The 14,442-nt window shown below is 35.7% G+C and overlaps 1 protein-coding gene across 4 annotated transcripts in view; it reads left to right on the top strand.

Moving 5' to 3' along the window:
• Foxj3 (forkhead box J3) overlaps positions 1–14,442 on the top strand; it is a 97,470-nt gene that overhangs the window by 58,680 nt on the left and 24,348 nt on the right. For 2 of the 4 annotated variants that reach the window (XM_013016938.1, XM_013016937.1), the window contains exons 5-6: positions 2,605–2,688; positions 6,431–6,532. In XM_013016938.1, coding sequence (XP_012872392.1) covers positions 2,605–2,688; positions 6,431–6,532 — 186 coding nt within the window. The remainder of the gene's footprint in view (positions 1–2,604; positions 2,689–6,430; positions 6,533–14,442) is intronic. The other 2 variants (XM_013016939.1, XM_013016940.1) reach the window with 1 other exon arrangement.

The raw sequence follows: 14,442 nt of genomic DNA, 5'->3' as shown, positions 1-14,442 counted from the left end.
TACATATCTAAGGGTTCATTTTCCTGACATCACATTATCTGACCTTTTCCGCTTGACTCATACATATACTAGATATTGCAAATAAGGGAAACCATGGGGACCTCTACCTCTTGAGTGGCTAAAAATACAGGTATCACCCAATCATAATTTTTAAATCTTTATTTTGAGCAGTTCTGACTACTTGTGAAAATTAATATTTCATAATTATTTATCTTCCAGAAGAATTCTTCCAAAAGCAAAAAATTTTACATATTAAAAATAATGGTATGAAAGTGAGTTGATGAAATCAGTGGTAAGCTGAGTCACCTACATAGACCCCATACACTGGCATTATTAGCACAGTTGTTGAATGCTGTATTCCTTCCCATTTCAGCATGTTTATTAAGTATTTACTTGATTTGCATCTTCACATTATACCTGGTACTGTGGATAGAGAAATAGGTAATGGTAGTTCTACCCTTAAAGAACTCATAGCCTAGAAAGGGATGCAGATTTATAAACAGAACAGTACTAAGTGTATAAAAAGGGTCTAAATTTATAAAAAGATAGCAGTGTTGCAGGGGGATGTGGAAGAATGATAAATTCTTCAGTATGGCAGTAAAATCAGAGGATTCATCAAATAATATCTGACGTAAAATTTGAAGATAGAGGGGCTGGGAAGGTGGCTAAGTGGTAGAGCGCTTGCCTTGCATGCATGAGGCCCTGGGTTCGATTCCTCAGCACCACATAAGCAAAAAGAAAAAAAGCCGGAAGTGGCGCTGTGGCTCAAGTGGCTGAAGAGCGGAGGGACAGTGCTCAGGCCCAGAGTTCAGGCCCCATGACCGGCCCCCTCCCCCAAAAAAATTGAAGATAGAATACTGGTTTATTATTGGTCCAGTGAATAGGGCATACAATATGATCAGCTTCTAGGGCTGGTATAGATGCATGAATCACACTAGCTAGGTTCAAGAAAGGATAAACTGACAATTCATATCAGGCCAAAGTATGGAAGATTGATAGATGGAGCTGTATTTCTGTTCATTGTCAAATGTTGCATGAAAAAGTAGCCTAGGAAGATTAATGAAATAGTGGAAAGAAAACAAAATTTGAATATTATAAATGCAATTAATTATAAATCTAGGATTGTACCTTATATTCCTATTTTTTGGAATCTCTCTCTTCCCTCTTTCCCTTTCTTACTCTCTCCTTGGTTTTCCTTCTTCTCCCAGTATGTCTGTGTATATGTGGAGAGGGAGAAAGCTAAGAATTAAGACTAGGTTTCTGGTCTGGCTATTCATCTTTCTGAGTGTTGTGTCCTCACCTGTATAATGTGTGTTTGCTATGTGATCTGGTCTTTTCAAAATGTTTTTTGGAGTCATGATTTCTTAGAGGCTGGAACATGGTTAGGTGCTCAATATATACTATTTAATGAATAATGTGAAAACTTACACCAAAAGAGAATAAAGAGTGGAGCTAGGAAGATGGCTCAGTGGTAGAGTGCTTGCCTTGCATGCATGAGGCCCTGGGTTCAATTCCTCAGCACCATATAAAAAGAAAAAGCTGGAAGTGGCACTGTGGCTCAAGTGGTAGGGTGCTAGCCTTGAGCTGAAGAGCTGAGGGACAGTGCCCAGGCCAAGAGTTCAAGTCCCACGACTGACAAAAATTTTTTTTTTAAAAAAGAGAGAATAAATAATAAAAATAAACTGTGAAAATATAAGCATAAGAGAATAGTGAAAATAAATTGTGACAATCTAAGCAGACTATTTCATTGTTCCTCAAGATGCCCTTATATAAAATGTGTTCAAGCAGTTTATCTTAATAAATTGTTTCATTTACTGTTTAGATTTGAAGTCCCAAGTTATTAAACTATATAATCTTTTTAAATTATTTATTTATTTATTTATTTTTGTTGGTTGTGGGGCCTGAACTCTGGACCTGGACACTGCCCTTCAGCTCAAGACTAGCACTCTACCACTAGGGCCACAGCAGTACTTCCGTCTTTTTCTGAGCCACTGAGCCACCTTCCCACCCCAAACTATATCATCTTTATACATAAAATTTGAATGTTATCTAATACAGTTAGCATATGTATTTAATTAAGAGTTAGCATATATTTAAATTGATCGTTTCCACTTTTAATTTGCCCATAGAAGAAGTCCTTGCATTCAAGTACCACTTTAACTTACTTAGGAGTTTTTTTTGTTTAATAATTTAGTTATAAATGGATTGTTTCTCATATAAGCTTAATTTTTTTTTCAGTCAACAGTAGTGTTGCACTAAATGCAGTTGTACATATCTCTAATCCAGGCTATTTGGGTGTTTGAGGCTGGATGATCAGAAGTTTGGGGCTAGCTTAAGAAATTTAGCCTCAGAATAAAATTTTTATAAAGGCGTTGGGGAGCATAACTCACAGGTAGAGCCTAGCAAGTATGAGGCCCTGGGTTCAGCCCCACAAAAACAAAAAACATAACCCACAAATTTATAAATTAGTGTTCCTTTTCATGCTATTTTTCTATTGTACTTGTTTAAAAGTTTGCTTTTGGAGCAGAGGATTATAAAAATCGCATTAATGCTATTAGGATTATTGTAATATAGTGTTAATATAATTTATATTTTTACTTTTAGGGGTCCTATTGGGCAATAGACACCAATCCGAAGGAAGATGCGCTGCCTACTCGGCCAAAGAAGAGGGCACGATCTGTAGAACGGGTAAAAGCTCTTTATCATAAGTTTAGTATAGGAGATTGAATATGTCAGATGTAAACAAAATAAAGGTAATATGTTATTTATATAGTATTTAATATTTTTTAAAGCACTTTCAGGCCTATTATTTCATTATTCTTATTCTTGTAGGAGTTAAGTAAATGGTCTTGTCATAAGTAGAACACAGCTATTGTCTGAGATTTGCATCCATGTCTAGGTCTCTGGAGTTTCTATTTTATACTCTTTCCTCTTCAGCTGGCACTAGTTTTATGTAACAATCATTACCTTCCATAGCAGATGACTTTTAGATTATACTGAATTTTCTTCATTTTTGTCCTCAAAATATTCTTTCCTACTAACATCCAAGTAATAGTCACTCTGTGTACAAAATCAAAGAGAGAGAGAGGTTATTCTTGCTCTTATGATTAAGTCTTTGTAAATCCTTGGTTAAAATTAACTTGCAAAGATAAAAGAAAGAAGCACTGTGATGGACACTTTCAGTTATATATGTAGCCTACTTTTAGTTAGCACTTCAGGTACTGTCAAAAAAACTTTTCAGTTTTTTCATTCTTTTTACAATTCCAGTATTGGAGTACAACTATCCTATGTACTGTTATTCTTTTTTTTTCTAAATTGTTATTGTAAAGGTGATATACAGAGTGGCTGCAGTTATATGTCAGGTAATAAGAATATTCCTTTCTCTCAGTTTTTCCCTCTATATACTGTTTTTAAAGACCCATTTTGAGTGTTAAACATTTTGTGAAACCTTTTCTTTCCTTTTCCATTTGTGCTCATAGAATTTTTGTTATTTTATAAAGTTTCTCACATTTTATAGAAATTTTTTGTTTTTATATTTGTCTCCTTCATTGCATTAATCTCTACTTCAAGGCGTAGGAAGAAATATTTTCATCTTCAGCATTAATGTTTTTCATAGATTAGTGTTTACAATAGATAACAGAATAAATCTAGGCAGAAAGAATAGAATTAAATGAAGGAAACTTGAGTACATATTTTTCCAAATAAATTTGATCTATGCCTATTCCTGGTAAAAGTATAAAATTTCCTGTCTTTAAAGACAAAGACCCTGAACAGGGTTGTGATTACATGAACATATGAGGTATAAGAGCAAAATGAGGTATACGAGCAATATGACTTAGGCAGCTTTATTAAAACTTGCAGAGGGAATTGAATGTATGTAGAATTTAAAAGTCAGAACAATTTTTGGCATTACACAAACAAAAGTTTGTGATAATTGATATAGGCAATGCGATATGCTCAGTATGTAATAATTTAAGAAAACAAATCTCAGTTCTTATCCTACTGACACTGCTTCTTAAAACAGATTTAGCACCTGGACTTTGTGTGGATAAGTGAGGTACACAACATTTAGCATCTACAGCTGAATAAAAGAGAAGTAAAATGTTTAATATGAACATAAGTAATCAAGTCACATAATTGTGATTTTAAATGACATAGGAAGTATTAAGTAATTAATGTGTTAGACCAAGCAGTGATAATAAGTGATTCAGAAGTGATAATCCTGCCTAGGATGGCTTCTGCAAATTATGAATTACGATATAAAAGTAACTTTTACCAAGTACTGATGGCTCATGCCTATGATCCCAGCTACTCAAGTGGCTGAGATCTGAGGATTGCTGTTTGAAGCCAGCCCAGGCAGGAAAGGCCATGAGACTCTTACCCCCAATAAACTACTCAGAAAAGGCTGGAAGTGGCGCTGTGGCTTAAGTGGTAGAGAGCTAGTGTTGAGCCAAAGAAGCTCATGGACTGTGGCAGGTCCTGAGTTCAAGCTCCAAGTCCAGAACAACAACAAAAATAGTGTAACTTTTTTAATAGAAAGTGGTAAAGGATATTCCACTGAGAGAAACAGAAGTGTGATTGACTTATAAGTAAAAAGTAGGGTAGATAATAATAGTTGAGATTTCTTTTTAACTGGAATGAAGAATTTAGGGTCTGAATATTTTAGAATAGAAGTAAGATTTAGGTAGAAAGCTTGAAAGAACAAAATCAAGGACATTGTTTTGATTCCTCACTTCACTCAATACTGGGAATTGAACTCAGGGCCTTGTGCTTGAATGGAAATGCTCTTCTGCTTGAGCCATGCTCTCTGCCTCTCTTTCCCTAACCCTTGTATTTTTGCCTGGGACTGGCCTTCAACTGTATCCTTTGCCTGTTGCCTCCCTAATGTAGCTAGAATTACAGTGATATATCACCATACCATACCACCACCACTCCTTATTTGTTGAAATAAGTCTCACACTCTCATGGTCTGTGGGATTACAAGCATGATTTGCCATACTTACCCTCATTAGCTAAATTTGACACTTTTGAGTGTTGAGAAACAAAGCGGCCAAAAAAAAATGATACTTAATTTTCATAAAATACTCATTGGTAAAGTACTGGGTTAGAGGTATGTACTACAGGAACAAAAGAGTTATCTATCTAGAAAGCCAACATGACATCAAGTCAGTGTATCTCCATAATTATATGTAATGTTTTATCAGTTTGATAGCTCTTTGTGCTGTGGATCTTGGACATTTTTGAGCTGCTATAGCTTGGTACAGAGTCCCACATGGGTACTGAGTTTCTGGGATGCCACAATTCTTGGGTGGTATCTGGCTTGATGGGAACTCCCAGTCCTGTCTTCCAGTACTGCTACTGGGCTTCTCCAGCCTCTGCCTTCTTTAAACTTTTCTTCTGGTCCCTGTGGAACTATCTGCTTTCCCTCACACTCCTCTTATTGTTAATATATGACCAAGTTATATAGTCTAATGTTCTGTGGGTTGTTAAGCCATGATTGCTTCTGGGCTCCAGAGAAACTTATTCAAGATGGCAGCTCTTGCTCTTTGGGAATATGGGGGGAAGAGATACAGAATGTGAGTTAGTCACTGCCTCCCAAGTCCTGTGCTGGGAATAAGGCTTTGAAGTTATGTGTGCTTTTTCTGCACTGAATTTGACAATCTCTCTGTGGGACTGTATGATTTTACCTTGTGTTGCCATCTTCCATTTCCCCACTCCCTAACAAGAGAGCCAGGAACTGGCTGCAAACACCTTGTTGCTTTTCTTCTGCTATGATTGCTTTTCTTTAATTTTCTGGCTCCCTGCAAACTCCTTTATGTTTTTTCCTTTCTTGTACTCCCTTCTTCAGAATGTGGACACTTTTGTGTCACCAGATTCTTCTCATCTATGAAGTGAAAATGGTAGGTGCTTCCCATCTGCCATACTGCCTTATCCTTTTAAACCTTTTCTAATTGGACTTTTCCAATCAGTCTACTTATGAACAATGAAAAACAGAATCAGTGCTCCTACAAGTAAAAATGCACCATACTACTGAAAATATTTAAAGAAAGTACCTTTTACTTTCTATTGAAAGAAAAAAACTATTACATAGTTAAAAGTTAAATAGTTAAAAGATTTTTTTCAAAACTTTCTATCTATAATAACTGAAGCCAAGAACCTGACCATGTGGGAATGCAGTCCCTCATATCAAATCCTTAAGACTCTTATTACAGTTAACATGGCTTATGTGATAGTGCCCCACCCATGAGCCAAAAAGAGTGTGAGGCCAAGTTGGAGTTCTAGTACCAGCACATATACATAAAAAAGTTGTTGAATTCTGTGGTGTTTTCAGAGAACTAGAGGTTGGAGAATTTGATGAAATCCCTTCAAACTATGTTACAGTTGCTGGGTATATGAGCTAACAATTATTTGTTTTGTTCTTGTATTTTAGGCCTCAACTCCATATAGCATAGATTCAGATTCTTTGGGAATGGAGTGTATTATTTCGGGAAGTGCCTCTCCAACTCTGGCCATCAACACTGTGACTAACAAAGTAATTCTGTCTTTAAAAACAATTTTTAAATGTGCTTGAGTAATATATTTAATATGCTTTTATAATGACAATAAAGTGCTATATGATTAAGTTTAAAGGTGATACAAATTTGAAAGCTAGCCCAGAACGTTTTAAGATATGCATAAATTAGAAGAAAGTACTTCTCAGGAGAAATTGGAAGGTGCTTACTAGGCAGCTCAGTCCTCATTTAAATTCTTAATTCTGCCAGTTCCATTGATAGAATTTCTGAGCTGATAGTTTATTAAACTAATTAGTTTGAAAACCCTGATGACCTTCTATGTGGCTGAAAAAACTATCAAATTCCAGGAAGTCAACAGAACCCAATAAAATACATAATGTGAATATTTTGGTTTAACCTCATTAGAGTTCATTGGGATGATTACCAACTTACTTTTATGATACTCGTCTTAAACATACCCAGAAGCAGTATTTGATAGTGTGCTGCATTTGTTGTGATGCCGTTATTAGATACACAGTGGGATTCAAATGTTTCTTCCTGAGGTAATTTCTTAACATCATATGTCAAAACTGGAAAGATTTAAGAGAAATCTAGAAAACTCTAGAACGATCTGGAAGATTCATGAGTTAAGCTTGTATATTAATTTTCTCACTTGTTAGATGATGAATACCTTGAAGCCATGCACTTCTCATACTCATGTTCACACTCTATTTCAATCTTGCTCTAGCATTTCCTAGTCTTCCCAGCTTTTATCTGCTTATTCTCTCTGGCTTTTGGATTTGTACAACTTCTACCTCTAAATCTTCCACTTTCTTACACACATATGTAAATATAAATGCATATACAAACTATGAATTAATAGTGTACTCATGGGATCTTTTTGGGGAAAGGTAGTGAAGAAACTGAAGACAAATTTGTAAATCAGAGTAACATTGTAAAATTTCTAGTTTAGACAGGAAACTGATAACTGAATAATGATTTTTTCCACCTGGCAATCTTTGGGATATTAATTACTTAGGAAACAGGGTCTAAGTATTTATATTTGTTTGCTGTTGGTAGTAATAATTCCAGGATTCCAATGAACTCCTACTAATTTTGGTTACAGTGTCCTTGTGAATAGGGTTAGGAAAAAAATCACTTCTGGAGATGATTTCCAGTGAAACTAGAAATTCAGTGAAAGTGGATGGTTTAGAATCAGAAATCTCTAATTGGTACTGGAGATCTAAACAAAGATAGAGCTGTGGAATTAGGTTACAAGAAATAGTAATATTGGGGGTTTTGATGAAATCATGTATTTAAGGAGCTAGAATATTTGTTGTTCTCCTTTCAGAGATGAAGAAATACCTAGTATCAGACAAATCCTTCTGTCTACATATGAAATATACACATATAATTAAAAAGATAAAAAGTAGGCAGCAATGGAGACTAAGACAACTAGGTCTTTGATGGTGAGAATACTTGAGAAAAGGTGAACAGGTTGAGAGCCAGCTCCGAAAGTTTCCCTTTGAGTCTTATCTCAGTTCTCAGAGCATAGCAAAGAGGCTAAACGGAGAGCCAACCTAGAATAACATTGAAGTTGGAAGAAGATAATGGGAGTTTGGGACTACCAAATAGCTGGAACTTTAAAGAGATAAAATCATAAAGAATCTTAGATTTGAGTTCAGCTTTTTGTAAACAATATCCACTTTACATATTTAATAGCTCCTCATTCAGTGTACTTGGGTTCAGACACAAACAAAGCAGAGTTTTTACTAGCCAGCACTTAGCGGTCTCACAGAATAGAGAAGAAAAAAAATAGTTGTTCATGGTCTTTAAAAAGAGCCAGATAAGTACTCTAGCCTGTGAAATTACTGGAGAAGGGTTCTGTCCCATGAATGAAAGCAAACCAAACTAAACTACAATCAACTGTTTTTATGGTGACATGCAACTGTTTTTTTTTGTAAGAAGAAAACAAAATTCTGTGTGGAGAAAGATAACATCTTCCAAAGCATCAGTAATTTTTTTATACATTATTGATCAAAGATATGCATCTTATGAACTACTATTCTGTTACTTAAAAAAAAGAGTTAAAGAATCTATAGATCATAAGAAAAATTAGCACCTTCTGGACCAATCTGAGTAAGCAAGAAGGGAAAAGGAAAGCAACAAAGAAAATAGGAGCAAAAGCAGGCATAGTATTTAAAGCCAAGTATACAGGTGATTACATTAAATGCAAATAGAGTAAATATTCACATTAAAAGGCAGATTACCAGACAGAATGAAGGAAACCCATTTCTATACTATTTATAAGATATACATCTTAAATGGAAATATGACACAATGAACCATAGTCCTTTTATTACAAAAAGGAGTCACTGATAAGAAAATATAATAAATTTATATATATCTAATAACATAGCCTCAAAAGTGGACAGAATTAAAAGGAGAAGTAGGCAAATCCTTGATCACAGTTGTAGATTTGACATCTCTAAACTCATAGAACAATCAGACCAAACCAAGGCAAACAAAAAATTCCATTAATTTTAAAGATAGTTTGAATCACAAGAGTATAAAAATTAGCCTAATTGACTTATATAGTGTTTCACCCAATAGTTAAAAATGTATATTTTTTTAAATATACACAGAATAGGATACAGATAGTATACAGTGGGATTAAGGATAAAAGTCAGAAAATTACTTTAACATTTACAGGGTAAATTTATAGTTATAAATAACCATTAGCCCTGGGCTATAACGCTAAAGGTTACATGCCTGCCTAGTATGCAAGAAGCCCAAGATTTTATCCTCAGCATCACAGTGAATGAATGAATGAATGAACAAATGAACAACCCATGGATAAATGCATCATGATAGAAATTATAAAATACTTTTAATTGACAAAATACTTTTGACAAAGGCCTATGTTACATAATCATGTACATTTACTAGACTAAATAAGGAATAAATATTTAGAAACAGGAAAGCAAATCCATGGATGTAGGAAGATAGTAATAAAAATAAGAAAGTCAGGGGCTAGGAAGGTGGCTTAGTGGTAGAGCGCTTGCCTTGCATGCATGAGGCCCTGGGTTCAATTCCTCAGCACCACATAAGAAAAAAGAAAAAAGCCCGAAGTGGTGCTGTGGCTCAAGTGGTAGAGCACAAGCCTTGAGCTGAAGAGCTGAGGGACAGCGCCCAGGCCCAGAGTTCAGGCCCCACGACTGGACCCCCCCCACCCAAAAAAGAAAAAAAGTCAGAGAAGTAGGAAAGTATTTAAATAGCAGTAATCAATCAATGAGAAACTCAAGAACATTTATAAGAATATAAACTCTGGCATCCAGTAAAAACTTGCCAGACAGAAGTGAAATACAGTAATATATTTTTGTAAGTTGAATATTTGAGAGGTTGAGGCCAAAGGATTGTGAATTTGAGGCTATTCTAAGCTATAGGATAGACCCTGTGTCAAAAAGAAAAAAAATCAAATGAACAACAAAAATTGCTAGGTGGGCAAAGAGATACTGAGAATGTAGAGACAGTTGGCAGTCACACAAACACAGAAATGACACAGCTGATAGAAAACTAGTTGAGAAAAAAAACCTTAAAGTTATGATTGTTTTTCATGTAGATGCCAAAAGACCTGTTGAAGATGTTTTAAAGACTCTACAGATAAAGACTTAGAGCTTTAACAAGTAATTGTAGTAGGGTCTCTAAACTGATTTTAGAAATCAGTTTTTCTGCATCCTAACTATAGACAGAAAATTGAAAGATAATATATATGTTAGTGTTCAGAAATATCAACTATATAGGACTAAATGAACTCTACATAGAAATCTATAAAATGTTACCAAAAGAAGCAGTGTGCTGGTGGCTCACATCTATAATCCTAGCTACTCTCAGGCTGAGATCTGAGGATTGCAGCTTGAAGCCAGCTGGGCAGGAAAGTTTTATGAGATACTTAATCTCCAGTTAACCACCAAAAGGGCAGAAGTATAGCTGTAGCTCAAGTGGTAGCGTATCAATCTTGAGCAAAAAAGCTAAGGGACAGTGCCCCAGGGTCTGAGTTCAAGCCCTAGTACTGGCCTGAAAAGAAGGGGAGGTGGAAAGAGAGTACAAAAACTATAATTAAATATGGGTATATTTTTCATGCAGAAGATATAAAGAAGTGATCTTTTTCCCAATTGATGTATAGATTTGGAGTTACCACAGTCAAAATACTGATCTAATTGTGAGGAAATACAAGACACTAGAAAATGGCAAGCTGATCCTAAAATGTTAATGGAAATCCAAGTAGCCAACAGTAGTTGAAGATATGTTGATGAAGCTAATGAAAATAGAGGCTTTATTATTCCAAATGTCAAGAATAAGTATACTGTAATTGGAGCATGTGTTGTTGGCACTTTAAGAGTAGACTCAGCAGAATTCATAAACAGTGCAATGTCAATGAGAAAATCAGTTTTAGTTACATCTGAAGTCGATAACTGATAATACAATAAAACTCTCAAAGAATAAAATGATGTTTTATATAGGAAGAAGGCAATGATAAAGAGTAAGTGGGTATTAAGAGGATAGAGATATGGCTTAGTTGGTTAGAGTGCTAGCCAGTGAGCAAAAGCATCAAGGTACCACGTTCAAGTTCTGGTATACCTAAAACAAAAGAGTAGATGTTAATTTAGCTCATAATTGGCTCAAAAATAGGAAAACCTCATGCCTGTGACCCTTGCTCCTCAGAAGACTGAGATCTGAAAGTCTTGTTCAAAACCAGTCTGGGCAGGAAAGTTTGTGAGACTCTTACTTACAATCAACTACCAAAAACTGGAAGTGGAGCTGTAGTTTATGTGATAGTGTGCTAGCCTTGAGCACAAATGCTCAGGGTCAGCATCTAGGCCCTGAGTTTAAGCCCCAGAACCAACACATACAGGTAGGTAGGTAGGTAGGTAGGTAGGTAGGTAGGTAGGTAGGTAGGTAGGTAGGTAGATACATAGATACATAGATACATAGATAGATAAATGAGTAGATATTAATAGAAGTCCCTTTAGAGACTCTCTTGAACAGGAGATGTGGGTTGGAAAGCAGCTAACTTTGATGATTGGGAAGGGCATGAGCAGGGCTTCTGGAGCATTGCATGTTCTGTGTCAGCAGTACTCAAAATGTGGTCAGCCTACGGACTCCTGAGTAACCAGTGTCATTGTAGAGAGTCCATAAAGTCAAGACTTTTCATAAATGATATTTGTCATGTATATTTGTATTTTCACTAATGCAGTAGAAGCATTTATGTATAAACTTGTTGACATCATAGCACAAATCAAAGCACTGACACCTAACTGTACAAGTAGTCTTTGAATTCTAGCTTTACTTAGGAATATCTGTGATAATGCAAAAACATAGTTTTATTAAATTGTGACCATTGAATATATTTCTTTTTAATATTCTGTAGAATAACTTGGAGAGAATTTCAAATGCAGTTCCACAGACTGAAACATTCAAGGAAAGGCATTGTGTGACCAAGTGGCGTCTACTTTGTTCGTGGATCACATTTTTACTTGAAAAAAACTGGCAATAATAATTATTTGAGTATTTGGTGTGCTTTTCTTTGGCAGTACTAGAGTTTGAACTCAGGGCTCTATACTGGCTAGGTTGGAGCTCTATTACTTGAGCCTTTTTTGCTTTGGTTTGTTTTTCAGCTAGGGTTTCACATCCCTAGACTGGCCTTAGATTACCATCTTCCTATAGCCACCTCATACACAGCTGTGATTGTAGGTGATCCCACCATCTTCAGTTTTTTGTTTTTTTGGTGCCAGTCTTTGAGGCTATATAACTGAGAGCCTGGACACTATCCTTGAGCTTTTTTGCTCAAGACTAGCACTCCCACTTGAGCCACAGCTTCATAGTTAACTGGAGATAAGAGTCCAGTGGATATTCCTTTTCAGGCTGGATTTGAACCGCCAACCCCAGATTTCAGCCTACCTAGTAGGCATGAGGCATCAGTACTTGGTCAGCTTGTTTTTTGATATAGGGTCTTATTAACTTACTCTCTGGTTATTGGCCAATGTTTTCTTAGAGAAATGAACAAAGAAAGTCTATTATTTTAAGGCAAATTTTTAAACAAAACCCCCAGAATTTTGAGAAAGTTCACTATAGTGAACTTCCTAAAGAGATTGAGTGATGTTAACAAGTTTGATGTTAATTATTTGCAGGTTATGTGATTAAATGTGTCCACGTAGAAGGTCTGTATAATTTAGCAAGCCATTATTTTCCAGATACCAAAGCATGATGTTATAAAGCCATACATGGATAAATAAACCATTCAAAGGTAGAGGGCTAGGCATTGGGACTTACGTTTGTAATCCCAGCTACTGTGGTGGCAGAGATAAGGGGGATCAAAAGTTCATGGCCAGCCCAGGCCCCCCCAAAAAAAAATAGTGATAGCAAGAAAAAAAAAACAACAACACTTGTGTCCCTGTCTTGGGGTTCATTTCACTTAACATCATCTTATATGGTAATATATACATAGCTTTTGACATTTTCTGCTTGTCCTAGACATGTACTAGTTATTGCAAATAAGGGAAACCATGGGCTTGGCTTACTTCACTTAGTATAATTTTTTCCAAGTCTTTCTGTTTCCTAACAAAGGGTGTAATATCATTCTTTCTGATGGAGGCAGAAAGAACTGTATAACCCCTGTTTTCACTGTATTTGATTCCGGTGTCCTGCATCTTGTATGTACATTTTTATAATTTGGGGAGAGAAAGGGATATAACAAAATGTTTAAATAAGGATACAGGTTGACCTATTGTAACAGTGACACTATGTTGAAGTGAACTTTACAATTTCAGGTTGGGGGAGGTGGGGAGGGAGGAGTTGGGGAGGTAGGGAGGGAAGGGATGGTAGGGAAAAAACAGGAGGAGGTAACAGTGCTCGATAGGAAATGTACTTATTACCCTACTCATGTAACTGTAACCTCTCTGTACAGTATTTTTACAATAAAAATACATTTAAAAAGAAAAAAATTAATGAGATCCCTCATTAATCCCTCATTAGTCAACAAATAAGCCATTAGGAATGGTGGTATATACTTGTAAACCAAACTGTGTGAGAGGTTATAATTAGAAGGATCACAGTTTGAGGTCAGCCCCAGGCAAAAAAGTGCATGATTATCCAAAAAACGACTAAAGCAAAACAGAGCAGCAAGTGTGGCTCAAGTGTACTGCTCTTGCCTACCAGTGGGAAGTCTTCAGTTCAAACTTCAGTACCAGCCCCCCATGAAAAAAAAAGATAGAAGGGAAAGGTAAAAAGGGAACAGAGTACACAAAGTTTATTGCCATGGATTCAGATTCTACATTGCAACTTCACTTGTCATATTTTGATGTTTCAAAGAGACTATGCACAGTTATTTGAAGAATTTATTAGAACATTTGTCCCTTTTGTATCAAGTTTTTTTTCTGTGCTTCCATTCAAAATGTAAAGTACAGCAGACTATTGTCGAAGCAGCTTTAAGAATCTATTTTATTGTAAGCTACCATTGAGATAAAAATGAGAATACCACTCTTTGTTTTTATTTATTTGTTTACATATTTATGTTACATAATTATATATGCCTATATATACTTATATGTAAGCATATATTTTTATATATATTTGTTATGTATATATTTCCTTTTGCTTTGTTACATGTGTTAACATGTAATTGAGTTTGCTGTTTTCATATTATTTAGTAAGTATATGAATCTAATTCTTTTATTATTATTTTGTGTCAGTCCTGGAGCTTGAATTCAGGGCCTGGGCACTGTCCTTTGAGCTTCTTTTGATCAAAACTAGCACTCTTATCACTTGAGCCACAGCTCTATTTCCAGCTTTTTTTTTTTTTTTTGGTCAGTCGTGGGGCTTGAACTCTGGGCCTGGGCACTGTCCCTCAGCTCTTCAGCTCAAGGCAAGCGCTCTACCACTTGAGCCAAAA

The sequence above is a fragment of the Dipodomys ordii genome, unplaced genomic scaffold (genome assembly GCF_000151885.1).
Source record: "Dipodomys ordii isolate 6190 unplaced genomic scaffold, Dord_2.0 Scaffold33, whole genome shotgun sequence".
Classification (NCBI taxonomy): Eukaryota; Metazoa; Chordata; class Mammalia; order Rodentia; family Heteromyidae; genus Dipodomys; species Dipodomys ordii.
The sequence above is the reverse complement of the archived record's forward strand: the minus strand, read 5'-3'. Positions and strand labels throughout refer to the sequence as shown.